At 39.8% G+C, this 26,124-nt stretch overlaps 1 protein-coding gene and 2 long non-coding RNA genes across 8 annotated transcripts in view; 1 reads left to right on the forward strand and 2 right to left on the reverse strand.

The window, feature by feature from the left end:
• The window catches only part of ALKBH8 (alkB homolog 8, tRNA methyltransferase), an 87,244-nt gene extending 68,430 nt beyond the window's left edge, over positions 1 to 18,814 (reverse strand). For 2 of the 6 annotated variants that reach the window (XM_082342975.1, XM_082342977.1), the window contains exon 1: positions 5,109 to 11,183. In XM_082342975.1, coding sequence (XP_082199101.1) covers positions 5,109 to 5,230 — 122 coding nt within the window. In that variant the 5' untranslated portion in view covers positions 5,231 to 11,183. Of the gene's footprint in view, positions 1 to 5,108; positions 11,483 to 16,293; positions 16,390 to 18,676 lie in introns of those variants that run through there. The other 4 variants (XM_082342974.1, XM_082342973.1, XM_082342976.1 and 1 more) reach the window with 4 other exon arrangements.
• The window catches only part of LOC309606203, a 910,895-nt gene that overhangs the window by 778,704 nt on the left and 106,067 nt on the right, over positions 1 to 26,124 (reverse strand). The gene's annotated exons all lie outside the window — the stretch shown is intronic.
• Positions 1 to 26,124, forward strand: part of LOC309606206 — a 404,244-nt gene that overhangs the window by 50,610 nt on the left and 327,510 nt on the right. The gene's annotated exons all lie outside the window — the stretch shown is intronic.

Here is a 26,124-nt window from a genome sequence, read left to right on the forward strand (position 1 = left end):
CCTCAATATACGCAAATCAATCAATGTGATACACCATATTAACAAATTGAAGAATAAAAACCATATGATCGTCTCAATAGATGCAGAAAAAGCTTTTGACAAAATTCAACACCCATTTCTGATGAAAACTCTCCAGAAAGTGGGCATAGAGGGAACCTACCTCAACATAATAAAGGCCATATATGACAAACCCACAGCAAACATTATTCTCAATGGTGAAAAACTGAAAGCATTTCCTCTAAGATCAGGAACGAGACAAGGATGTCCACTCTCACCACTATTATTCAACATAGTTCTGGAAGTCCTAGCCACGGCAATCAGAGAAGAAAAACAAATAAAAGGAATACAAATTGGAAAAGAAGAAGTAAAACTGTCACTGTTTGCAGATGACATGATACTATACATAGAGAATCCTAAAACTGCCACCAGAAAACTGCTAGAGCTAATCAATGAATATGGTAAAGTTGCAGGATACAAAATTAATGCACAGAAATCTCTTGCATTCCTATACACTAATGATGAAAAATCTGAAAGAGAAATTAAGGAAACACTCCCATTTACCATTGCAACAAAAAGAATAAAATACCTAGGAATAAACCTACCTAGGGAGACAAAAGACCTGTATGCAGAAAACTATAAGACACTGATGAAAGAAATTAAAGATGATACCAACAGATGGAGAGATATACCATGTTCTTGGATTGGAAGAATCAACATTGTGAAAATGAGTATACTACCCAAAGCAATCTACAGATTCAATGCAATCCCTATCAAATTACCAATGGCATTTTTTACGGAGCTAGAACAAATCATCTTAAAATTGGTATGGAGACACAAAAGACCCCGAATAGCCAAAGCAATCTTGAGGGAAAAAAATGGAGCTGGAGGAATCAGACTCCCAGACTTCAGACTATACTACAAAGCTACAGTAATCAAGACAATATGGTACTGGCACAAAAACAGAAACATAGATCAATGGAACAAGATAGAAAGCCCAGAGATTAACCCACACACCTATGGTCAACTAATCTATGACAAAGGAGGCAAAGATATACAATGGAGAAAAGACAGTCTCTTCAATAAGTGGTGCTGGGAAAACTGGACAGCTACATGTAAAAGAATGAAATTAGAATACTCCCTAACACCATAAACAAAAATAAACTCAAAATGGATTAGAGACCTAAATGTAAGACTGGACACTATAAAACTCTTAGAGGAAAACATAGGAAGAACACTCTTTGACATAAATCACAGCAAGATCTTTTTTGATCCACCTCCTAGAGTAATGGAAATAAAAACAAAAATAAACAAATGGGACCTAATGAAACTTCAAAGCTTTTGCACAGCAAAGGAAACCATAAACAAGACGAAAAGACAACCCTCAGAATGGGAGAAAATATTTGCAAACGAATCAACGGACAAAGGATTAATCTCCAAAATATATAAACAGCTCATTCAGCTCAATATTAAAGAAGCAAACACCCCAATCCAAAAATGGGCAGAAGACCTAAATAGACATTTCTCCGAAGAAGACATACAGATGTCCACGAAGCACATGAAAAGATGCTCAACATCACTAATTATTAGAGAAATGCAAATCAAAACTACAATGAGGTATCACCTCACACCAGTTTGAATGGGCATCATCAGAAAATCTACAAACAACAAATGCTGGAGAGGGTGTGGAGAAAAGGGAACCCTCTTGCACTGTTGGTGGGAATGTAAATTGATACAGCCACTATGGAGAACAATATGGAGGTTCCTTAAAAAACTAAAAATAGAATTACCATATGACCCAGCAATCCCACTACTGGGCATATACCCAGAGAAAACCGTAATTCAAAAAGACACATGCACCCGAATGTTCACTGCAGCACTATTTACAATAGCCAGGTCATGGAAGCAACCTAAATGCCCATCAACAGACGAATGGATAAAGAAGTTGTGGTACATATATACAATGGAATATTACTCAGCCATAAAAAGGAACGAAATTGAGTCATTTGTTGAGACGTGGATGGATCTAGAGACTGTCATACAGAGTGAAGTGAGTCAGAAAGAGAAAAACAAATATCGTATATTAACGCATGTATGTGGAACCTAGAAAAATGGTACAGATGAGCCGGTTTGCAGGGCAGAGGTTGAGACACAGATGTAGAGAATGGACATATGGACACCAAGGGGGGAAAACTGCGGTGGGGTGGGGATGGTGGTGTGCTGAATTGGGCGATTGGGATTGACATGTATACACTGATGTGTATAAAATTGATGCCTATATACCTGCAGTATAAAAAAACAAACAAACAAAACAACGAATACTAAACTTTCATTGGGTTATTTGTATGGAAATATGTTAATATAAATGTTTCAGACATTACATGAAATTTCTAAAAATCTTATATGTTCTGGTATAATGTTATAAGTCATAATCCTAGTTATTACCTTAAAATGTATATCTCAGAAATAACTAATTTTCTTGTCAACTGCCTTGCTATGAACTTTCATCAAATTTTTAACTGTGGTCATTTTTAAGTCTTTTGTCATTTACAGACATTTCTGATGCTTTTGCAAATATGTTCCTATAAAAGGGTTTCATCTTTAAGAAATTCATGGAAAAGACTCTGACAAGTACAGGTTTCTGGTAACTGACTGTACTGCTGAACTGAATGAATAAGCATTTTCAGAACTCTAATGAAAAACTGATGAACTCATAAAAGTGCTAACAAAAGATCAAGATGAAAAAAAAAATTGATTACATGGGACTGAGTGAACTGATGAGGATGAGTATAATTTTTGTGACTTTCTGTGTGAATTAAAAAAAAAAACTCCAACAAGGACTCAGAGGCAAAGAATATACAAATAAATTTTCACTGCAAAGTAAAAAAAAAAAAAGAAGACCAAGAAAAGCTGAGGGCCCTCAAAGGAATTATCTTATTGCCACTCCATTCCAAGATCATCATTTTTGCAGTTAGCAATGAAGAACAGGGATGAATCTACTAAGAATTTTTTTTTCTAAATATGTTACATGAGCAAAGACTGCGAAGTGGAAGAAATGAGAAAAAAGATGATGCTGAATACATTTTTTTAAGTCTGACACTTAAGAGTCCAGCAGCAGTAGATGGAGCCTCATAATCACATTTCTGTCATCCCCTTTCCCTTCTCCTTCCCTCAGTGAGGCAGTATTACTACATGTGAAGAAAGACCAGTCGAGTCACCTCACCAAGGAATAGGCTGATATCAGTGTTGAGATGTGGAGGTGCCCCTTTCTAACAAGGCCACCTCCCTGGCCAAGGGATTTCCACTATTGCACAAAGGCTTGCATGCTCCTTGCCATGTTATGGGATGTTACAGGAGCCAGGTCACTATTTATTATAATACCAGCCATGCTGAGTCCAGCCTAAGCACACTCTCCATAGGATAATACGGGTTTAGAAATCACATCTGCTCTGTTAGTAAGTTTAACCCCAACACATCCTACTGGATATTGCCTAAATGGTAATAGTAATATGTGTGTCTATGCTCTCCTTAAATAAGACAGCCTAAATGAACCAAGCAGTATAGACAAATGTTCCTATGCTTCTATGTAAATTAAATTTAATTAATAGCAAAGATTGGAAACAACTTCAATTCCTATCAAATGAGCCCTGGTTATAAAGTACAGTACAGGTATACAAATTATACATACAAGTTTCTAGGACATACAAGATATCAGTGATATGGGTTGCCACCAGGAAGGGAAAACAGGTAGAGTAGGTACAGGAATGAGAAGCTCCTCTTTTGTAAGTTTTGAATTTAGCAGCTATTCAAATTGCATTACCTATTTAAAAAAAATTTTTTTTTAATGATTAGAAAAAATTGACCCATCACTTGTCATATCACCTCATTTTAATTCTTTGAAGAATAACTACTCTATATTTTCTAATGCCCTCAGTAATTGTGTTTATTCTGTCTTCCTCCTTTAACTTACTAGAAAGTAAGCTCTATGAAAGTAGAGATTCTGGGACTTCCCTGGTGGTCCAGTGGTAAATAATCCACCTTACAATGCAGGGGACGAGGGTTCAATCCCTGGCGGGGCAACTAAGATCCCACATGCCGCAGGGCAACTAAGCCGTCGCGTCACAACTACTGAGCTCATGTGCTTCAACTAGAGCCCTTGTGCGGAAAACTACAGAACCAATGCACCCTGGAGCCGGCACGCCACAACTAGAGAGAAGCTCACGCGACAAAGAAAGATCCCGCATGCCTCAACGAAGATCCCACGTGCCTCACCCGAGCAGCCAAAAATAAATAAAATAAATAAATAAATAAGAAATAAGAAAAAAAGAAAGTAGAGTTTTTTTGTCTGTATTATTCACCCTGTAGCACTCAGCACCTAGAGCAGGACCTAGCACCTAGGAGTTACTCAATAAACGCTTACTGAGTAAGCCTAAACTTATTAAACTTGCCATCTTACCTCCTAAACCTCTTCGCCAGGATTCTGAGCTTGGTGGCCCTCTTCAATGTTTTCATTAATATCTAATGTGTATCTCTATCCCTGCAATTTTCACATTATATTATAATTACCTGTTTGTGTGCTGGGCTCACCCCGAAGGCTGTGACTTAATTGAAGGCACAGAACTTGAGTGCCTAGAGTTCAGCAAGTACTCAGTAAATATCTGTTAAATGAAATCAGCCAAAACTATAGGCTCACAGTACCAGAAGCCCAGGGGTCTCCGGTTTTACTCAAAAAAGAGCATAGGAAGATTCAGCTTTGTAAGCTACCAGACCGCCAGCAACATCCTTTCTTCACTGCATTGGCAGGGTCAAAAAAACCCTGAAGCTAACACCACTGACCAACACTCCTCAGGTTGCAACCGCCTGTCTCCAACCCCAAAAGAAACTGAAGATTGACACAGACACCATGTGAGCACCCGCAACAAATACAAGCACGTGCACCTCAAACTCTGACAGGACCACCCCACGCACAGACACCCTACTGCCCACGGACCATCCCTCCTCTCCCTGGTGAGGTCCGAAGCTCTTGAGGCAGATAGAGGAGACCGGAAGAGGCCAACAAGAGAAAGCGGCGATTTGCATCCATCATGCCGCCAATAAGAAGTGCCACAAACCTCCGCCTTGACTCAGGCTGGGTTCTCACCACGCGGGTGTTCTCTCCTTCGGCAGCTTCTCCCACTCTATCCCAAGAAGCCGCAGAGGGTACAAGCACGTCAACTCTCCTGGGCGCAGCCATGTTGGAGAAAACTGCACTACATTTCCCATGAGTCTGCGGGGAGATGACCGGCGTTCCCACAATCCCTTTCGCCTCCCAGAGCCTTTAGTGCCTCTTTCTCTGCCAAGAGTCTTTGACCGGTGAAGGGCTGGCTCTCCGTTACAGTGAAAATTAGGTTGACTTTTGGGGGGGCATAGCAAGCGTTGTTAGTGCAGCTTATTTGGAGTAGCTCCCGAAATGGACACGGTCAAACAGGTTTCTGTCCCTCGGTCCCTGAGTAATGCCCCCCTCCGCCTTGGGCTCTGTGCATCTTACCTCCTGAGTCTTAAGGGAATGGGAGAAGCCTGGGGTCTGAAAGATGACACTGCATAGACAAGAGAGTGGGAGGTGAATATGCGTGAATGTGCCAGGGGAATGGTGAATACTACCGGGTGATAGAAAGATGTGTGGAAGAATGTTGAGGGAGGTAGGAGAGGAAAGATGGGCTGTGCTACATTTTAGAAGAATTTACGCCATTCTGTTCTGTAGGCCTAAGGGGATCCCAGAAAGAAATCGGGTAATTTGACCGGAGCTTCTGGAGGAAGGTAGGAGGAGAGACTAAAAGAAGACTAGGTAACAGGCTATTGCACTGGTGAAGTGAAAAGGGAAAAGATTTGGTAACAGATCAGAAGTAAAAGACACAGGAGAGGGTGATGATTAGCTATTGTTCCTGCTGTAACGTTATTTGTGTGATATAAATGTATTATAATCATGCTGCTTGCATTGGATTATGAGCTGTGTAAGTGCAGGGAAGGAAACTTGGGAGTGGGAAGGAAATCACTTCCTTATGGTGCTGAGACAGTGCCCCCATTTTCACCCTACCACAGTGGACTATCAGTAAAAGTTAAGGTTGGCTGCTCAGGAAAAGTGGCATTGACAAGAGTGTTGTTGAGTGGATGAATGATTTGTATGGAGAAAAGATTAGAAGGAGGAAGGAACAAGTTGGGGAAGCAGATAGGAAGCCATTGCAATAGTCCAGTAAAACGAGCGTGAGGCTGAAAATGAATAGCAAAAGTGAAGACACAAACTCAAGCTAGAGAAATCAAATCAACCAGATGTTGCAAACTACTATAGAGGGCATAAGGGAAAACATGTTAAATCTCCCCATTGCATTCTTGCTTCTGCACTACTGGATGCTTTAAAAAAATACATTCCAGTAGAACTTTCTGTGACGATGGAAATGTTTTTTTGAGTTGTCCAATATGCTAGCCACTAACCACATGTAGCTTTTGAGCATTTCATATGTGGCTAGTACAACTAAGGAGCTGAATTTTGACTTTTTAATTAATTTAAATGTAAATAGCTGCATGTAGCTAGTGGCTACCAAATTGGACAACAATGTAGAGACATGGATGGACCTAGAGACTGTCACACAGAGTGAAGTAAGTCAGAAAGAGAAAAACAAATATCGTATATTAATGCATATATGTGGAATCTAGAAACATGGTATACATGAACTTATTTGCAAAGCAGAAAGAGACGCAGATGTAGAAATCAAACGTAGGGATACCGGGGGGAAAGAGGGGTAGGGGGTGGGATGAATTGGGAGACTGGGATTGACATATACACACTATTGATACTATGTATAAAATAGATAACTAATGAGAACCTACTGTATAGCACAGGGAACTCTACTCAATGCTCTGTGGTGAACTAAATGGGAAGGAAATCCGAAAAAGAGGGGATATATGTATATGTATAGCTGATTCACTTTGCTGTACAGTAGAAACTAACACAACATTGTAAAGCAACTATACTCCAATAAAAATTAATTTAAAAAAGGGAAAAAAAAACTGGACAGCAAAACAAAATATCACCTTATGTCCTGTTGACCAAATTCAGTTTATTTCATTTCTACATCCACCCTGCTTGAAGGTACTGGAGCTTTTAAACCTTTTAAATTTCCTGGCCTCTGTGAAACAATTCTCTCCTAGTTTTCTTTACACGTTCTGATCACTTGTTTTCAGAGTTTTTCACTAGCTTCTCTCCCTTTTCCATGACTAAATGCAGGCAATCCTTCAGGTTTTGTGTTTGACTCTTTTATTCTAGTCTCCCTATCTGCTTCTCCAGAATTTTAAAGAGATTTGTGACTCTTCTCCTAATCTTTATCTTCAGTCCCTGCTTCTCTTTAGGAGGCAGTTTGATTTAATGAAAACAATATGGTCATTGGAGTATGACTTGAAGCAGAAATTGCAAAACAGCATTTACCTTTGGGGATTGATATAACAATTTAACTAACATATATAAAGTAGATATTAAATGGTTGTTCATTCCTTTTCTACTCTTCTGATCCTGAGTTACAGGCCCAAATTTCCAACCACTTGCTGTCCATTCGTATTTCCATATCCTTAGAAAAAAGTAGATACATATAAAAAAATTTTTTTTCATTTGGCCACACTGTGCGGCATGCAGGATCTTAGTTCCCCAACCAGGGATCAAATCCAGGCCCCCTCAGTGAAAGAGCCAAGTCCTAACCACTGGACTGCCAGGGAATTCCCAATCCACATAAAATTTTGCATGCAATCCTTTTTATACAGGCCCTTATCTTTTGTTCGGAATATTGTGTGAATAATTTCTGCCAGAGAAGATGACTCCCTGAAGTGATTTCCAGCTACATTAAGACCCTGTTTTATTCATTATGTAACTCCAGTGTCTTCCATACTCTTGTAATAATAGAAATTCAATAAATGTTGAACTGAAAAGAAACCTAATTTGAAGATAGAATTCATCTTTACCTGTGCCAAAAGCTTTACACAGTGATTTATAACAATTTTTCAAAGGTATTAAATGCTTACCTAATAACTCTTCCCTTAGTAAAACCCCAGTCTCAACTTCATGATAGGTGAGTCCTCTGCGGGAGTAGTGCACAGGTTGGCATGATTTTTGCATAAAGGCCCAGATAATAAACTTTCAGCTTTGTGGTCACATATTCTTTTCTGTTGTTGTTGTTGTTGTGGGGGGGCGGTGTGGAGTTACAAGTTTTTTGAATATGAAAGCCTTTTGGACTTCCCTGGTGGTCCAGTGGTTAACACTCCACTGTCCAAATGCAGGGGGCACGGGTTCGATCCCTGGTCAGGGAAGATCCCACATGATGTGTGGTGCAGGCCAAGAAGAATATGAAAACCTTTCTTAGCTCCATGGCTTATGCCAGCAGGATTTGGCTCATGGGCTATAGTTTGCTGACCCCTGGACCCTCTTCCTGGACTCTGTAATCCTGAATACAGTCTCAAGGTGAAGCTAAGTTTGACACCACCACTGATGACATTTATTATGAATTACAATATAAATTAATTTAATCAGATTGGCCAACACTACATTTTAAAGTGTGGAAAAGTAGAGATGTGTCCCACAGTAGAGTTCCAGAAATCAGGGCTAGGAGCAACATAACATTTAGAATTGCTTTTGGTTGCCAGTGACAGAAAACTGAACTGAGTGCTTGTAAACGAATCATTACTTTTCCTCAAATGACAAGCCGTCCAGACAAAAGCAATCACTGGCATTGGTTCTGCTATTCAAAAATATCATCAAGAGGACCTAGGTGCTTTCTAGTCTCCTGCTCCACCATCCTTGGTATGTTGACTTTTATCTTCATTCTTGACGTCTCCTGGTTACAAGGTAGCTGCTGCCACTCCAGACACCTTGTCCCCCCACTAGCGTCTCTAGCTGGATAAAAAGAGCAGAGTCTCTATCTTTTCACCTAGGAAATGAAGCCTCCAATGGAAGCCCCCTTTTTTCTTTGACTATTTATGTGTAACATATAATGGTAGGCAGAATAATGGACCCCCAAAGATATCCACACCTTAATCCTGGGAATCTGTGAATATGCAGATATAATTGTTTGCAAAACTTTAAATAGATTATCTAGGGGCCCAATATAACCACATGGTTCCTTAAGAGCAAAACATTTACCAGGGCTGGAACAAGAGAGACCAAGCAAAAGTCAGAAAGTTTCCAAGTGTGAAGGGTTCAACACACCCTTGCTGTCTCTGAGATGTAATGGTCCATGTGCAAAGACTGAAGAGACGCTCCTATGAGCTACAGGCAGTCCCCAGCTGATAGCCAACAAGGAAATGGGGACCTCAGTCCTACAACCTCAAGGAATGGGATTCTACCAACAATCTGAATGAACATGGAAGCAGATCCTTCCCAGAGCATTTTGATAAGAGCCCAGCCAGTCAACCCCTTGATTCTGTCCTTAAAAAACTCAGAGCAGGGAAACCAAGTGAGCCAACCCAAACTTCTGGCCTACAGAACTGTGAAATAATAAATTTGTGATAATTTGGTACAGCAGCAATAGAAAACTCTTACACATGCTTACCCTAGGCCAATCATTAGCTAAAGGGAGTGGAATTACCATGACTAGTGTAAGCTAGTGATGATTAATTCCATGGGGCTGGTATGAGGCCCATCCTCCCTGAGACGAAGAGATCTTGATAGGCTACACTCTATCAGGAGAAAAATAAAATTAGGGTTCTATTAGCAAGAAAAAATGAGAGAACAGCTGTTGAATAGACAATAAACAGTCTGTTCCATAAAGGGCTTGAAAATTTCATTTGGCTGGATTACCATAATATGGTCAATCTCAAAACCTAAAAGAAAGGGATGCTAGAAGGAGGAGTACTCTCATTAACTAATAAACATTCAAAGGTAGAATTCTAATAGCTATTATATTTCATTCAAGATTCCTCACTCAGATAACATTGAAAATGTTCCCAGAGTCCTTGAAAACTGTAAATATTTATTATGGTTCCGAAATGTAATACCATTTTACTACAGTTTCAAATTCAATTCCTATACTTATGAGGTTCCTAATTTCCCCTCCTGCCCCCCGCACCAGACCATCTGTTTTTGGCTACCTTCTGTTTTTTTCCCCCTCTGTCCCCAGTGACAAGTGTGTTAGTTTTGCTTTTTTTCCTATTTTTGGTTTTAAAAAAAACCACACTTTTATTTCTCAGTCTTTTCTCTCCACTTATTTTATCCTTCCTGGTTAAATGATAAATTTATATGAAATTCCTTTCCAAACTTTGTCTTCTCTGCTGCATCCCTGGATTGCTGGCTTCTTGAAACTCCATCAGGAATGCATTATGTAAAACCACTTGATGTTCATTGTGACATTTGAGGACTGAATGAATTATTCATGCTATAGTGATAAAAATTCAATGAAAAGTTTCCAGTTTTATAAGTCAGATGGTGAAAATATTCCCATGCAGTAATGAGAGGCAAAAGCAACCAAAAAGAAAAAGAAAAGGAGCCAGACTTTAATTTGTAATACAAAACACAAAACTCTGCTTGGAGGATTGTTTTTTGGTCCATTGCAAAACATGTTAGCTGCAAAGTATTGGCCAATTCCCACCACCACCCTTCCCCCAGAAAATGGTTTATTCTAGAGCCTGAAGACCTGCTTACGTCACAGAATATTGTTCTGCAACATATTTTTCAAGTAGAAGAGAGTAAAGAGATAACAGATCTTTAGGGTGGCCAGAGGAGTGGGATTTATGGATTTTTAAAAGTTACGATAAAACAATTTTTTTAAATGTTTCTCTTAACTCTACAAAAAAAGATTTCTCTCAAAAATGAGGTGTCACCTCACACCGGTCAGAATGGCCATCATCAAAAAATCTACAAACCATAAATGCTGGAGAGGGTGTGGAGAAAAGGGAACACTCTTGCACTGTTGGTGGGAATGTAAATTGATATAGCCACTATGGAGAACAGTATGGAGGTTCCTTAAAAAACTAAAAATAGAACTACCATATGACCCAGCAATCCCACTGCTGGGCATATACCCTGAGAAAACCATAATTCAAAAAGAGACATGTACCACAATGTTCATTGCAGCACTATTTACAATAGCCAGGACATGGAAGCAACCTAAATGTCCATCAACAGGTGAATGGATAAAGAAGATGTGGCACATATATACAATGGAATATTACTCAACCATAAGAAGATATGAAATTGAGTTACTTGTATTGAGGTGGATGGACCTAGAGTCTGTCATACAGAGTGAAGTAAGTCAGAAAGAGAAAAACAAATACCATATCCTAACACATGTATATGGAATCTAAAAAAAAAAAAAAAAGGTTCTGATGAACCTAGGGGCAGGACATGAATAAAGACACAGACGTAGAGAATGGACACGGTGTGGGTGGGGTAAGCTGGGACAAAGTCAGAGAGTGGCACTGACCTATATACACTACCAAATGTAAAATAGATAGCTAGTGGGAAGCTGCTGCGTAGCACAGGGAGATCAACTTGATACTTTGGGATGACCTAGAGGGGTGGGATAGGGAGGGCGGGAGGGAGGCGCAAGAGGGAGGAGATATGGGGATATATGTATATGTATAGCTGATTCACTTTGTTATACAGCAGAAACTAACACAACATTGTAAAGCAATTATACTCCAATAAAGATGTTAAAAAATTATAAACAATTCATTTTAAAATGTCTAACTAATTTAATGGCTTCATAATCTCTCAAAGACCCCAAAATACAAAGATACTTGCCCAGAGATGGCAAATTCATCATTAACTATCCTGGATGTAAATCCACATTTCATATAATCTTCATGATCATTTCTAATTTGGGGGGATTTGTTAGAGCTGATTTAGATGGTCTTAGCTTTTACTTACATTATGGCTAAGACCTCATACTAAGAGCATCCATTTTGCCATTTTCTATTGGTTATCTGTGCTTCAATTATTATCTTCAACTTCACTGTAGGGAATTTAGAGTTTTCTAACCCACTTGTCCATTTAGCAAAAATAGTTTTTGGGTTATATAAGCATATACCAGGTACAAAAATCATGTCTTGCTTAAAGCTAAGGAGGGAGGGTGCCAGAAGCAGCTCCCCTGCCTGCGAACTCCCACTCTACAGTGTTTTTTTAGAGCACCTCTCAGAATCTGTGACATGTGACAATCAGACATGCAGACCTAATGAAACCTCCAGCATACTAAATGTGAGTGGAGATTAATTTGATTTTGACAAAACCATAAATAGAATTTCTAATATATTCTTCCAGATAACCTAAGTTATGTACACTGCACATTAGAGGTCACTGCCCTCGGGCATATTTCTCAAAGGATGGTTCTCAGACTAGCTGTATCAGAATCACTGGAGTACTTGTTTAAAACGCAGAGTTCCAGACCCCATTAGATATAATGAGTCAGCTAAAAGCCAATATAAGTTTTAATAGTTTCTCTGAACCCCAATGGATTATAGTGTGTGTTTCAAAATCTCTGGGGCCAGGGCCCAACAATCTGCATGCTTAACAAGCAATCTTGCTAGCAACCACTGAAGAACATTATCAACATAGAGCTCTTTAAAAATCTGCTCCAGAGTAACAAACTGTCAAGTTTCTAATATATTTTGAATTTTTATTTCAGGTGAAATGTTGTAACTTTATAAGGTACAAGGGACCAAGAAGCCAGATGATACAGTGCTCAGATTATTAAAGAACCCATAAAATTATCTCAAAACTATTCTAATTATTGATATCTCCATATCCCATTTTACAGATATAGCAACTGAGACTTAAAAGACAAACTGTATAAGCTGTTTAAGTAGGAAATAGTTTTTAAGAGTGATTTACATTCATGTCTGTGTTCCTACATGAATAAAAGGGCACAGTTTTATAAAACATAACTATCTACAGCTACATTTTAGTGAGGTATTAAGTACTTACTACACTTAACATACTTTATTATTTAATCCTAGCAAGAACAACCCTAGGAATAAGTTTTATGTCCTCAGTTTTACAAATGTGGAATCTGAGGCTCAGCAAGGTTAAGCAACTTTCCCTAGGTTACATAATTAGTAATAGAAGCAGGACTCCAACCCAAACGCCCGCCTCTTTTCCAATTGCAACCATTATACTCAGGGACACCATTGCAGAGAAAATGTCCTTGTTATTTTGAAGTCTATCCAAGAGTTATGAGACAAATATAGACATGATAAACATGAAAAAGGTTTTATTTAAATGGTTGCATCTTTTAAGCAAACACATGTAAAAATAATTTACACAGTATAACTTTAACCTTCAATAAAGATAGTGTGTCCAGAATCTTAACAGAAAGTTTAGATGCTATATTATTAATTTTCAAGAAGACAAGCAGCATTAATTGTCTTGTTTTCTTCTGTTTCAGTTCATGCCAGAAATGGTTGGATATCAACATTTTCTCAAACCATGTAGGTTAATAGGATGTTAACTAGACCTAGAATTTACTTTTCAACATCTCTAGGAAGCCTGTTGACATTCTCAGAATGAGAAATTAATAATTAGCATTGATTATGGAACTCTTCATAAAATTTAACCATGCCATTAATAGAAATAACTTTGAAAAATCATTTGAAACAAGAAACTTAATGAAGTTGAATTACTGAGGCAATGACATAGGTAGACCATGATCTCAAGTTAAAATGTTTTCCATGCCTGTGAAAATATTTGCTTGGGGTTTATGAGTCTCTGACAGATTTCTTATGTCATCCCCTCTATTACAAATTCCTGCATAGTTTTAATGCTCTTCCAGTCCAATGAATATAAATCTTATTGTGGCTTCATGTTAATTGGTTCTAATCTAACTCAAGGAGATTGGGGTGGGTGAGGTGGTTAGACAAGCCTTGGCTGAGAGTTCAGGAAACAAAAGGAGTTAGGGACAAATTGTTAAAGAAATGGGGATCTAGGACCTAAAGAAATATGGTAAGCTCATATTTCTTTAATATAGCAGGCACTTTTGATCAGGAGATGGCAACAGTGGAAGCAGGAACTTATAGAAACAAAAAAGGCAAAGTCCTGGGCAAATATCAATAGTACTTGGAAATTAGGATCCTGCCTCAAGAGCTCCTAAATCACCAAAGTCTTCTGGCTGGTATGGAGGCCTTTAGGAGGTGCCACATCACTGAAGTGATCCCAGGCTTCTCCCATTCAGAGAATGAATAGGAATCTAAGCACTAAAATCAAATTAGGAGTAGTGAGCAGCTGTTACCGAACCATGGTAACAAAAGGTCTCTCAAAATCCAGCCCAGTTTATACCAAGAAAAATCAACTAGAAGTAACAGACACCAAAGGACTGTAATAAGAAACAGAAAGATGAACAAGAATTTAAGCCACAAGTCACAGAACAGAGCAAAAAGCAAGTCTGACCTGGAACCAAAGATGATGACAGAGTGGTCAGTGCCAAAAATCTAAACTGGGCCCGTGGTTTCGCCAATTATTAAAGTAGTGGTGGGGAGCATATGGGCAGACTCCCCAGGAGGACTGGGGTCAAGGCTAGGAGGTATTTTGGCAATGGACAATGATTGTTTCTTTAAGGGTAGTTCAGTTTCTTGGGCTGTACTGTAGATGTCTATAAGAGCACCTAAAATTGAATGGTGTAGATCACAAGTGCCTCCTTCCTTTTCATTAGCTGTTGAAGTATTGAATAAATACAGTGATGGAGGATAGAAACCAGGGGGTCAAAATTAGTCAGACAACAGAAGGCTAATGAATGATTTTCCCAGTATCTTAAAGAAATGGGTAGCGAGGGATTATGAGACCTAATCACCAAAAGGAGAGATATTACAGTAAAGAGTTCACTTCTAGTACAATGCCATGCATTCTTGGTTGTGCCATTTTATAAAGAATGGCTTGGTCTCAAGATGATCTAGAACTGTCTTTAGTTCTAGACAAGTCTATAGCAGAGATGAAAGTTGAAGCTATAAGTATCTGGGGACACTGAAAGTGGAGAAATGGGTCAAACTACTAACCGAAGAAGAGCTGAGAACCTTTGCTTAGTGTTCTAAACAAAAACCTTTAGATTTGAGTGATCATTTGCATTTCCTAAGGGATAAATGTGGTTCAGGGTGCTACTTCCCCTAGGCTTATTTTTCTGTTAAAGCAGGGTTAAGATCACATATATTGGGTTGTCTGTCTGGTCCAGAGACCAGATTAAGCAAGAATTATTCACCTATTCTTCTTTTAAGTTATAGGACCTAGTACTCAGCATCAGATACACAGCACAGCCTCAAGCCAGCATCTACTAGGTCAAAAACAGTCCTCTCAAGTCTCTCTTCTTTCACATCAGGATCCAATCTCGTACTCTCCTGGCTAGTCAGGTTTGGAACAAGTGCTTGCCAGAGATGGTCCCAAGGTACAGGATGCCAGGCAGGCAAAAACAGAATACTCAATAGCCAGAGGAGTACCCTGGGTTTATTTCTTATATAAAGGGGGCAAGAGAGCCTCACAATGAAGTCTGATATGTAGAAATTCCTGAAGACTTGAGTTTCAGACTTTGATCACCATGATCCAAGCCCTCAGGCCATGAAAAACATGGTGAGAACACCCCCTTGCTCCTAAAAAACTGAGAGGTAACTGGGAATGTCATCCATTAGCTATGGAATGCTGGTCCCCACACTAAAAGGACATGGACCATGGAAGAGATAGCATTTAAAGGAAGGCTCAATGCTCAGGTGTGTCAAATTAGAGTCTGGCTATGCCAAGCCAAATAAGATGTACTTAGAGAATATCATGAGTGCTAGAAGGAAGTACCTGTAGGTGAGGTCCTATATGGAACTGGAGATTGAGGCTTCAGCCAACAATCTATCACTAAAGACGTAGCCAAGGTTGACAAAGATCCAGTCCTATTAGAAGAGGGTGTGAAAAATGCAACCCCCATCACTCCAAACTAGGCAGTTTCTATAACCAAGCACAGGCTGGGAAGCCAGAGTTTCAAGTTATGTACAGATGCTGAAAGAGGACAACATGAAGCAGCCCAGACAGGAGGGAACTTAAGGCCTTTAATATGGAGCTTAGCCATCTCCACCCTTGGTATACATTGAACATATGGCTGGAAAATTCTGACTGCCACAATTGACATAGGTCTGCTGTAAACATTTGGGGTTTGAGCGCCTCTCTGCTGTGATACACTTCAATTTCTATTGGAGAAAGACTTCTAGCTTAGGATTTAAAAATTGCTTTATTGCTTCTCTCTCACACTACCGCTGTTTTTCTCCCCACAGGTTTGTCAGGGCCCATCCATAAGTGCCATCATGGGGGTTGTTACTCACAGAGCAAGTTGCTTATCCCTTGAGGCAAATGATCTTCAGCCTTCTATTCATGTGATCAGTAAAAGAGTTCATGACTAGATTCTAGGTCCTAGAAAACTAGAAAAAGATAAGTCAACACCAAATTGCTAGACAGGATTTCTGTAACTCCTCCTCACATGTCAAACTGTCCGTGAGGTGGGCTTCACTGTGATGAGTTGTCCCATATGCTGGGCCTTCAAGAGTTGGTCCTCCTCAGTAAGGAAGGAGATGTAAGAACTCAGAGCAGAATTCTCCTCCAATAACTGCTTGTCTAGATGCCATAGAGCAAATTGTTGCAAGTGTTAAGTCAGGACCTGGGAGGCACAGCTGAGGCTGATAGTCCACTCATGTTCTTCTTTGCAAGTTAGGTTGTCAAAAACAACTCTCCAACTCCTTAGTGGACATAAAGGCCTAAAAGATACATATGTACTCAAGTAAGGACAAAACACATTCAGTTAGTCTAGCAACAGCTAATAACAGGAGAAGCCACCAGCAAGAAGAGTCAGGACTTCTTCAGCCACTACCAGCAAGGTCTGCTTAAACCCAAGGGGAATGTGCAGAAATACACATAGAAACTAGACATCAATCCACCAGTGTTGCCCGAAAACAGTATATTCAGAAAGCAGGACACACTTGTAAGTGACATGCAAGCAACATAAAGGTAGCAAAGTCATCACAGAACAGTGACAAAAAAGAGAGATCCAACAGCAGGCAATTCTTGAAATTCCCAGCAAGCATCTTTACCAGGAAGTCCACCAGGAGGTAAAAGGCTTTAGTCATCAGAGTTTACAGGTAAAACGCTCTCTTTAGAAGAACTCCCAAAAGCAAAGCAGGGTCTCACTTCTCACGGAAAACAAGTTTGTTCCCAGGACATGGGCTCAGAAGCAATGGACAGGAAGCACTTTGGAAGAGCTCACAGGCTAAACCTGAAACGGAGCAGCAGGTAGGAGCCCTATGGAGGCTTTCAAATCCCTGCTGGGGGAAGAAGCTAGGGCAGGTTTGGGCCTACAGGTGAGAAGTTAAGGGACTCCAGGTGTGCTCAAAATGCTCTCACTGTGAGAACAAACCAAGCCCTCAGTGACCCTACAGTAGTCAGGTAGGTCCCACTTCCTGGTTTCTTTAAACTATTCAAATTTTACATTGTTAATTCAATTTTTCTTAATTAAGCTATAAACTCTTTGAAGCCCACAGCTTATACTTTTGTATCTTACACTCTAGCACCCAGGATCAAGTACTGCACATAAGTCATGCTAATATATATTTGCTGATTCATTCTATATGCTGGTTTAAAGGCAGCATGGTACAACAGAGAACACCCTGCATAGGAGAACAAGTATTTAACCCTGGTAACTGTTGTCACTCTTCTGTATTTCAGTTCTTTCTTTGTAAAATCCATTTTACAGTTGGACCAAACTATTAAAAGCAGATAGGGCAGAGAGTCCCCAAAGAACGAGAACCAGGCATGACTTTCTTGACAGGAGAGAAGCCATTTTTGACTTAAGCCATTTTGTTATCTAAGCCTGGCCACAGGGCTTACCCTTGAACAGGTCTCAGTAATTAATGATCTTAAGGGAACAAAAGAATGCAGAAACATTGCCTGGTATCAGGCAAGAGAAGTAACAATAGAAAAGACAATCTATCACTTGTAAAAACTCCCAGTTTTGCTTCAGTGGTAAAGATTAGCCTGAAGTATTCAACCACCAGATCAACTGGAACCTGAGGGAGGATGATGTTGACCTTCTCTGACTTTAATCAGCTAAAGCCTGGACTCTGCCTACTGCCCAAGCCCCTTCCTGAATACGCATGTACTGTTAGCTTAAAACTTCCGCAATTTTGCTGTTCGGGGAGACACTGCTTTGGGAAAGATCCCCAGTATTCTCCCCACTTGCTGCAAGTAATAATAAATCTTTCCTTCTCCTGATCTTTGGCTTGGTTGTGTCTTTTGGTTCGACACCTACCAATAGGCCAACCCAGTTTTTGGGTAACACTATTAATTTTTTAATTACGTTCCTTTGAGCCTTAGGGTTTCTTAAAGATGCCTCAGGTAGTCACCATACACAACGGGAGTGGCAAGAGGAAACGGACACCGGCCCATGCCCACTTTATTGAAAGCAGATCTGCTTTTGTCGGTTTTACATTTTGGAGTTCATAGCAGAAGGTCATTTATAGGGATGCCGTGTGCCTGACACACAGTGAGGCCAAACAAACCAAAACATCAGAATCTGGAGCATAGAAAGGTTTATTGCAAGGTCCAACAAATCAAGGAGAATGGGGTGACTCATGGTCTAAAGACCCGAACTCTCCATGATTTGAGGGAAAGAGTTTTTATAGGCAAAATTTGGGGGAAATCTGCAGGGTGTGTTACCTTCCTCTGATTGGTGGGTGGTGAGGTGACAGGGTGGTGTTCAGGAATCTCAATCATCAGCCCCTGGTTCCAGCCAATCTGGGGTCCATGTGCTTATGCTCAGCCTGAAGTTGTCATCCTCCACCTGGGTGTGGGCCTTATTTCCTATAGAAGAACTCAGATAAATGTATCAGGTTGTTATATATATCCCTTGAGGAGGAACCAGGACCATGCCTCATGGCTGCACTATTTTTTTCTTGACTGCCTTTCCTTTGTTTCTGCATTCCCTCACTCCCCTAATTAGTAACTGTTTGAATCTGCCCTTTGGAACTCAGGGAAGCTCTAGTAGGCTGAAAACTTTTCCCTACAAACAAGAAACAGGGGACATGGAAAGGCTTTTTTTTTAATCTGGGTGGACTCTACAGGTTCCTGCTTGTTTTCAAGGGTTTTGTGGCTAAATTTTTTTTTTAATTACCTGAGTCAGTTATTTCAAAGGTCCTTTTCACGCCAACGTGATTCTGTAATTTCATCAACATTTACATGGGAAAAGAGTCTTATTAGATAGTAGTCCATCCTAGTGTAAGAACTGTGCTTCGCTTTATCCTCACTGGTCTCTGGTGAATACCCTCCATTTTTGCAGAGGTGAAATAAAGACATCTGTGTCGTTTGCATCTAACTGCATACCTCTTTCACACCCTTCAGTTCATTCATTTCAAATTTGTAACCACCTCCCTTTCCTCCAGCCTAATTAGTGTCCTAACTGTTAGGAGAGTCACTTGAGACACCTTTCCCTCCACTCAACTTAGATACATCTCTGATTCTTTTGGCTTTTTCCCTCCATGACATTCTTACTTCTTACTTCTCACTATTACTTCTTTACCTGGCATAATGCTTGGCTTTTTCACCTCTCTGCCTATTTATACCTGAGGCTTCTCAAGACCACTTAGAAATTTCTGTGGGTGATGTCTGTAGACTTACAGCCTCAGCAATGGAGAAGGAAAAATGATACAAGAGAAAGAAATGGAAAATACAAAAGGAAATAAGGAGAGCAAGAGGAGTGGAAGAGGAAAGAGGTGTGCATGGTCTCTCTGTAACCAAGCAGGACCCTATGTGGTCTTCCTGGGACAGACCCCTCCCTCCATGTCCTCTGCCTGGTCCTTATCTCATCACAGAAAGAATTCAGAGGTGAAACACAGAGGTCGAGAAAGCAAAGTGAGGATTTATTAACCAATAATATGCTCTCAAGGGGAGACTGGACAGACTCAGGTGAGTAGCTGCCCTGAGTTTCTTTGGCAAGCTGTTGATATGGGGGTGTAAAAATGAATGGGCAGAATATCCATTAGGGAGGGATGGGTTTTGGATCATATTTCCTGATTTTCATCCCATCTCCATCCTCCAAAGGGGAGGAGGGATTTTTGTCCTTATTTAGCCTTGATCAGAAGTGGTATGGCATCAGTGCATGATGGGTACTTCTTATCTACAAGGCTAATTTTATTGTAATGAGGTTATAAAGAGCAAAAGTTTATATTAGGATGCTGGAAATTCCTGCTTTTTCCCACCTGTCTTTGTCTGCCTCCAGGACTCTGTCACCTCAAGATATATGGCTTCCCATCAGTTGGAGGTTCCTGCTTTTCTTTGTTTGCCCAAGGACCCCTGTTGTTTACAAGATGTATGGTTTCCTCAAAATTGAGTTATTTGTAGTGAGGTGGATGGACCTAGAGTCTGTCATACAGAGTGAAATAAGTCAGAAAGAGAAAAACAAATACTGTACACTAACACATATATATGGAATCTAAAAAAAAAAAAAGGTTATGAAGAACCTAGGGGCAGGACGGGAATAAAGACACAGACCTACTAGAGAATGGACTTGAGGACACGGAGTGGGGGAAGGGTAAGCTGGGACAAAGTGAGAGAGTGGCATAGACATATATACACTACCAAATGTAAAATCGATATCTAGTGGGAAGCAGCTACATAGCACAGGGAGATCAGCTTGGTGCTTTGTGACTACCTAGAGAGGTGGGATAGGGAGGAGACACAAGAGGGAAGAGATATGGGGATATATGTATATGTATAGCTGATTCACTTTGTTATAAAGCAGAAACTAACACACCATTGTAAAGCAATTATACTCCAATAAAGATGTTAAAAAAAAAAAAAGATGTATGGTTTCCTGCCATTTGGCCCGTGCCCCCTTTCTCTGCTCATATTTAGCTATATACCTGTTTTAACAAAAGGATGTGGACATGTAATGACAAAAGTAGCAGCTGAGCCAGGAGAACTGGTAACAATTTAAACAGTAAATTAGCCACATGACAGTCACAGAATCTTTAGTTCCTTTTTGAAATACATAGATAACAGTACCTGATGCACATTTCCTAAATTGTTTTATAGATACTAAACCCCCCCCCCCAAATGGAAGACGTTAACTATTTGATGACCAGGAGCACATAACATAGCCCCCAGACCTACTGAAGCCTGAAGATTGATAATGTTAACTCCTGTGACATGGCCCTGTTACCTCACCGTCAACCAATCAGAGAATTGCGCATGACCTGATTGCATACCCTGTGACTCCTCTCCCTCACCTTGCCTTTAAAAATGCTTTCCTTAAACCCCTCAGGGAGTTCAGATTTTTTTAGCATTAGCTGCCCTGGACTCCTTGTCTGGTGCATTACAATAAATGCTGCACTCTCTTTCACCACAATTCAGTCTCAGTAGACTGGCTTTACTACGCGTGGGCAAGTAGACCCAACATCTTGGTATATGGTGATATCCACTCTTTCTTCCTCTTTCTCTAAAATACATCCCAAATTGCCACTATGTATGGTGCTGCTGACTAACAATTTAGTTTAAAAAAAACAAAACTTGCACTCTTTATTCCTTCTCACCAAATAGCAGTCAACTAGTATGACTTTGAAAGACAATATCACATAGTAGTTCAAATGTAGGCTCTACAGTCATACTGCCTGGAATCTTACTAGCTTTGTAACCTTGACCTCTCTCTGCTTCAGGTTCCTTATCTTTAATGTGGGGATAAAAATAGACCTCACCTTTATGGTTGTCATGATGATGAAATGAGATAATGCAAATAAAGTGTTCTGAATAAGTCCTGGCACAAAGTAAGGCCCTATAAATGTCAGCCATTATTCTAAAAAGTTGTTTTCCTTTAAGGCTTTGCCCCCATCTCTGCCTGCTACATCATGTTCCTTTGTAAATGAATTGGCCCAGTCTCTGTGGCCTTACCATGCCTACCACAGCCTAATAAATGTTAATGGTAAATAATGGCAAACATTGCTTCTCTCTGTGGAGTGGCTATTAAATGCTCTTGCTGTTTTGCTAGTAAAACACTAGTTTCACTCCGGCAAAGAAAGGAGATAATTGCATCATAGTATATCCACCATAGGCTTGTTTAGGAGGTTTAGCCTTGGGCAACAATCAAGTTTTATTATTTTATTTCAAGAATATAATAAACAAATGAGCTGCAATTGATGCTTTTACAAAACTTGGCTAATCTCCTATGTTTGTCGTTCTTAATCAGCTATTCTTAATCAGCTCCCTAGAATCACCTGGGAGTTTTTAAAAACCATGCATACCTGGGCCCCATCGCCAAAGGATTCTGATTCACTAGGCCTAGGTGTTCTGGCATGTTTATTTGGAATTGTTTACTTAAGTGACTCTAATGCAAAACTACTGTTCCAAGTATTCCTGGCCCATTTCTTTCCATTCAACAAAACCAATTTCAACTACTAGAATGAAAAAATCAACCACAATTTTGATGGTCTCTCCATATAACTAGGTATACTAGAGATTTCTTAGCAAATTCTCCAATCACAGAAGAAAATGTCTATAGTTCAAGTTTATAACTATGAAATTATGAATTATGTTCCATTAGGATTGAGCTACCAGTAACTCTTCTGGTGAGGTTTTCTGTTATTTTAATGAGAACAAAAAACAAACAAAAAAATAAAAGGAGCCTTTGTGGGTAAGACGTGGCCCCATCCAACAGCCTATAGGCTTCAGTGCTGGGACACCTCAGACCAAACAACCAACAGGGCCAGAACACAGCCCCACCCATCAGCAGACAGGCTGCTTGAAGTTTTCCTGAATAAACAGCTGCCTGAATAAACATACCCCTAGACATGGCCCTGCCCACCAGAGGGACAAGACCCACATCCACCCACCAGTGAGCAGGTACAAGGCTCTCACTTGAGGAAGCCTCCATAAGCCTCTTAGACAGCCTCATCCACCAGGGGGCAGAGAGCAGAAGCTAGAAGACTTTGCAGCCTGCAGAATGCAAAACACAATCACAGAAAGTTAGACAAATGAGACAGCAGAGGAATATATCCCAGATGAAGGAACAAGATAAAACCCCAGAAGAACAGCTAAGTGAAATGGAGATAAGCAATCTTCCTGAAGAAGAATTCAGAGTAGTGTTAGTAAAGATGATCCAAGATCTTGGGAAAAGAATGGAGGCACAGATCAAGAAGATACAAAAAAAATGTTCTAAAAAAACCTAGAAGAACTAAAGAACAAACAGAGATGAACAATACAATAATTAAAATGAATACACTAGAAGGAATTAATAGCAGAATAACTGAGGCAGAAGAATGGATAAGTGAACTGAAAGGCAGAATGGTGGAAATCAGTGCTGTAGAACAGAATAAAGAAAAAGAATGAAAAGAAATGAGGACAGTGTAAGAGACTTTTGAGACAACATTAAATGCACCAACATTTGCATTATAGGGGTCCCAGAAGGAGAAGAGAAAGAGAAAGGACCTTAGAAAATATTTGAAGAGATAACAAATAAAAATTTCCCTAACATGGGAAAGGAAACAGTCATCCAAGTTCCAGGCAGGATAAACCCAAGGAGGAGCATTCTGAGACACATAGTAATCAAACTGACAAAAATTAAAGACAAAGAAAAAAATTAAAAGCAACAAGGGAAAAGCAACAAATAACATACAAGGGAACTGCCATAAGGCTATCAGCTGATTTCTCAGTAGAAACTCTGCAGGCCAGAAGGGAGTGGCACAATATATTTAAAATGATGAAAGGGAAGAACCTACAACCAAGAATACTCTACCCAGCAAGGCTCTCATTCAGATTTGATGGAGAAATCAAAAGCTTCACAGACAAGCAAGAGCTAAGAGAAATCAGCACCAACAGACCAGTTTTGCGACAAATGCTCAAGGAACTTCTCTAGGCAGAAAAGAAAAGGACACAACTAGAAAAAAGAAAATTATGAATGGAAAAGCTCACTGGTAAAGGCAAAAATAGAGTAAAGGTAGGAAATCATCTGCACACAAATATGATAGCAAAACCAGCAACTGTGAAAAGAAGAGAGCACAGGGCTTCCCTGGTGGCGCAGTGGTTGAGGATCTGTCTGCCAATGCAGGGGACATGGGTTCGAGCCCTGATCTGGGAAGATCCCACATGCCACAGAGCAACTAGGCCTGTGAGCCACAACTACTGAGCCTGCGCATCTGGAGCCTGTGCTCCACAACAAGAGAGGCCGCGATAGTGAGAGGCCCACACAACGTGATGAAGAGTGGCCCCTGCTTGCCGCAACTAGAGGAAGCCCTCGCACAGAAATGAAGACCTAACACAGCCAAATAAATAAATAAATAAATAAATAATAATTTTAAAAAAAGAGAGCACAAATGCAGGATATTGGAAATGGATTTGAAATTAAAAGCCTGGCAACTTAAAACAATCTTGTTTAAATATAGACTACTATATCAAAACTTCATGGTAACTGCAAACCAAAATTCTACAATAGATACACACACACACACACACACACACACACACACACACACACACACACAAGGGACACTAAAGTTTCTCATCAAATAACAAGAGAAGAGAATAAAAGAAAATAGGATGAAAAAACACCTACAAAAACAAATCCCAAACAATTAACAAAATGGCAATAAGAACACACACATCGATAGTTACCTTAAATGTAAATAGATTAAATTCTCCAACCAAAGGCATAGACTGGCTGAATGAATAGAAAAACAAGACCCATATATATGCTGTCTACAAGAGACCCACTTCAGATCAAGGGACATGTACAAAGTGAAAGTGAGGGGATGGAAAAATGTATTCCATGCAAATGGAAATCAAAAGAAAGCTGGAGTAGCAATACTCATGTCAGCTGAAATAAACTTTAAAATAAAGACTGTTACAAGAGACAAAGAAGGACACTGCATAATGATCAGGTGATCATTCCAAGAAGATATAACAATTGTAAATATATATGCACCCACCATAGGAGCACCTCAATATATAAGACAAATACTAACAACCATAAAAGGAGAAATCAACAGTAACACAATAATAATGGGGGATTTTAACACCCTACTTTCATCAATGGACAGATTATCCACACAGAAATTCAAGGAAACACAGGCCTTATATGACACATTAAACCAGATGGACTTAATTGATATTTATAGAGCATTCTATCCAAAAGCAGCAGAATACAGATTCTTCTCAAGTGCACATAGAACATTCTCCAGGATTGATCACATGCTGCACCACAAAGCAAGCCTTGGTAAATTTAAGAAAATTGAAATCATATCAAGCATCTTTTTTCCAACCACAACACTATGATATTTGAAATCAACTACAAGAAAAAAACTGTAAAAAACAAAAACATGTGGAAGCTAAACAATATGCTACTAAACAACCAATAGATCACTGAAGAAATCAAAGAGGAATTCAAAAAATACCTAGAGGCAAATGAAAATGAAAACACAATGATCCAAAACCTATGGGATTCAGAGGGGGAAGAGGGGGTGGGATGAATTGGGAGATTGGGCTTGACATGTATACACTACTAAGTATAAAATAGATAACTAATGAGAACCTACTGTATAGCACAGGAAACTCTACTCAATGCTCTGTGGTAACCTAAATGCGAAGGAAATCTAAAAAAGAGTGGATATATGTGTATACATAAATGATTCACTTTGCTGCACAGCAGAAACTAACACAACATTGTAAAGCAACTATACTCCAATAAAAATTAATTTAAAAAAAGAACTATGGGGTGCAGCAAAAGCAGTTCTAAGAGGGAAGTTTATAGCAATACAATCTTACCTCAGGAAACAAGAAAAATCTCAAATAAACAACCCAAACTCACACCTAAAGCAACTAGAGAGAGAGGAACAAACAAAACCCAGTTAGTGAAAGGAAAGAAATCATAAAGATCAGAGCAGAAATAAATGAAGTAGAGACAAAGAAAACAATAGAAAAGATCAATGAGACTCCCCTGGTGGCACAGTGGTTAAGAATCTGCCTGCCGGCGCAGGGGACACGGGTTCGAGCCCTGGTCTGGGAGGATCCCGCATGCCGCAGAGCAACTAAGCCCATGCGCCACAACTGCTGAAGCCCCCGTGCCTGGAGCCCATGCTCCACAATGGGAGAGGCCACCGCAGTGAGAGGCCCACGCACGGCAG

This window comes from Balaenoptera borealis, assembly GCF_965194805.1.
Source record: "Balaenoptera borealis genome assembly, chromosome: 11".
Classification (NCBI taxonomy): Eukaryota; Metazoa; Chordata; class Mammalia; order Artiodactyla; family Balaenopteridae; genus Balaenoptera; species Balaenoptera borealis.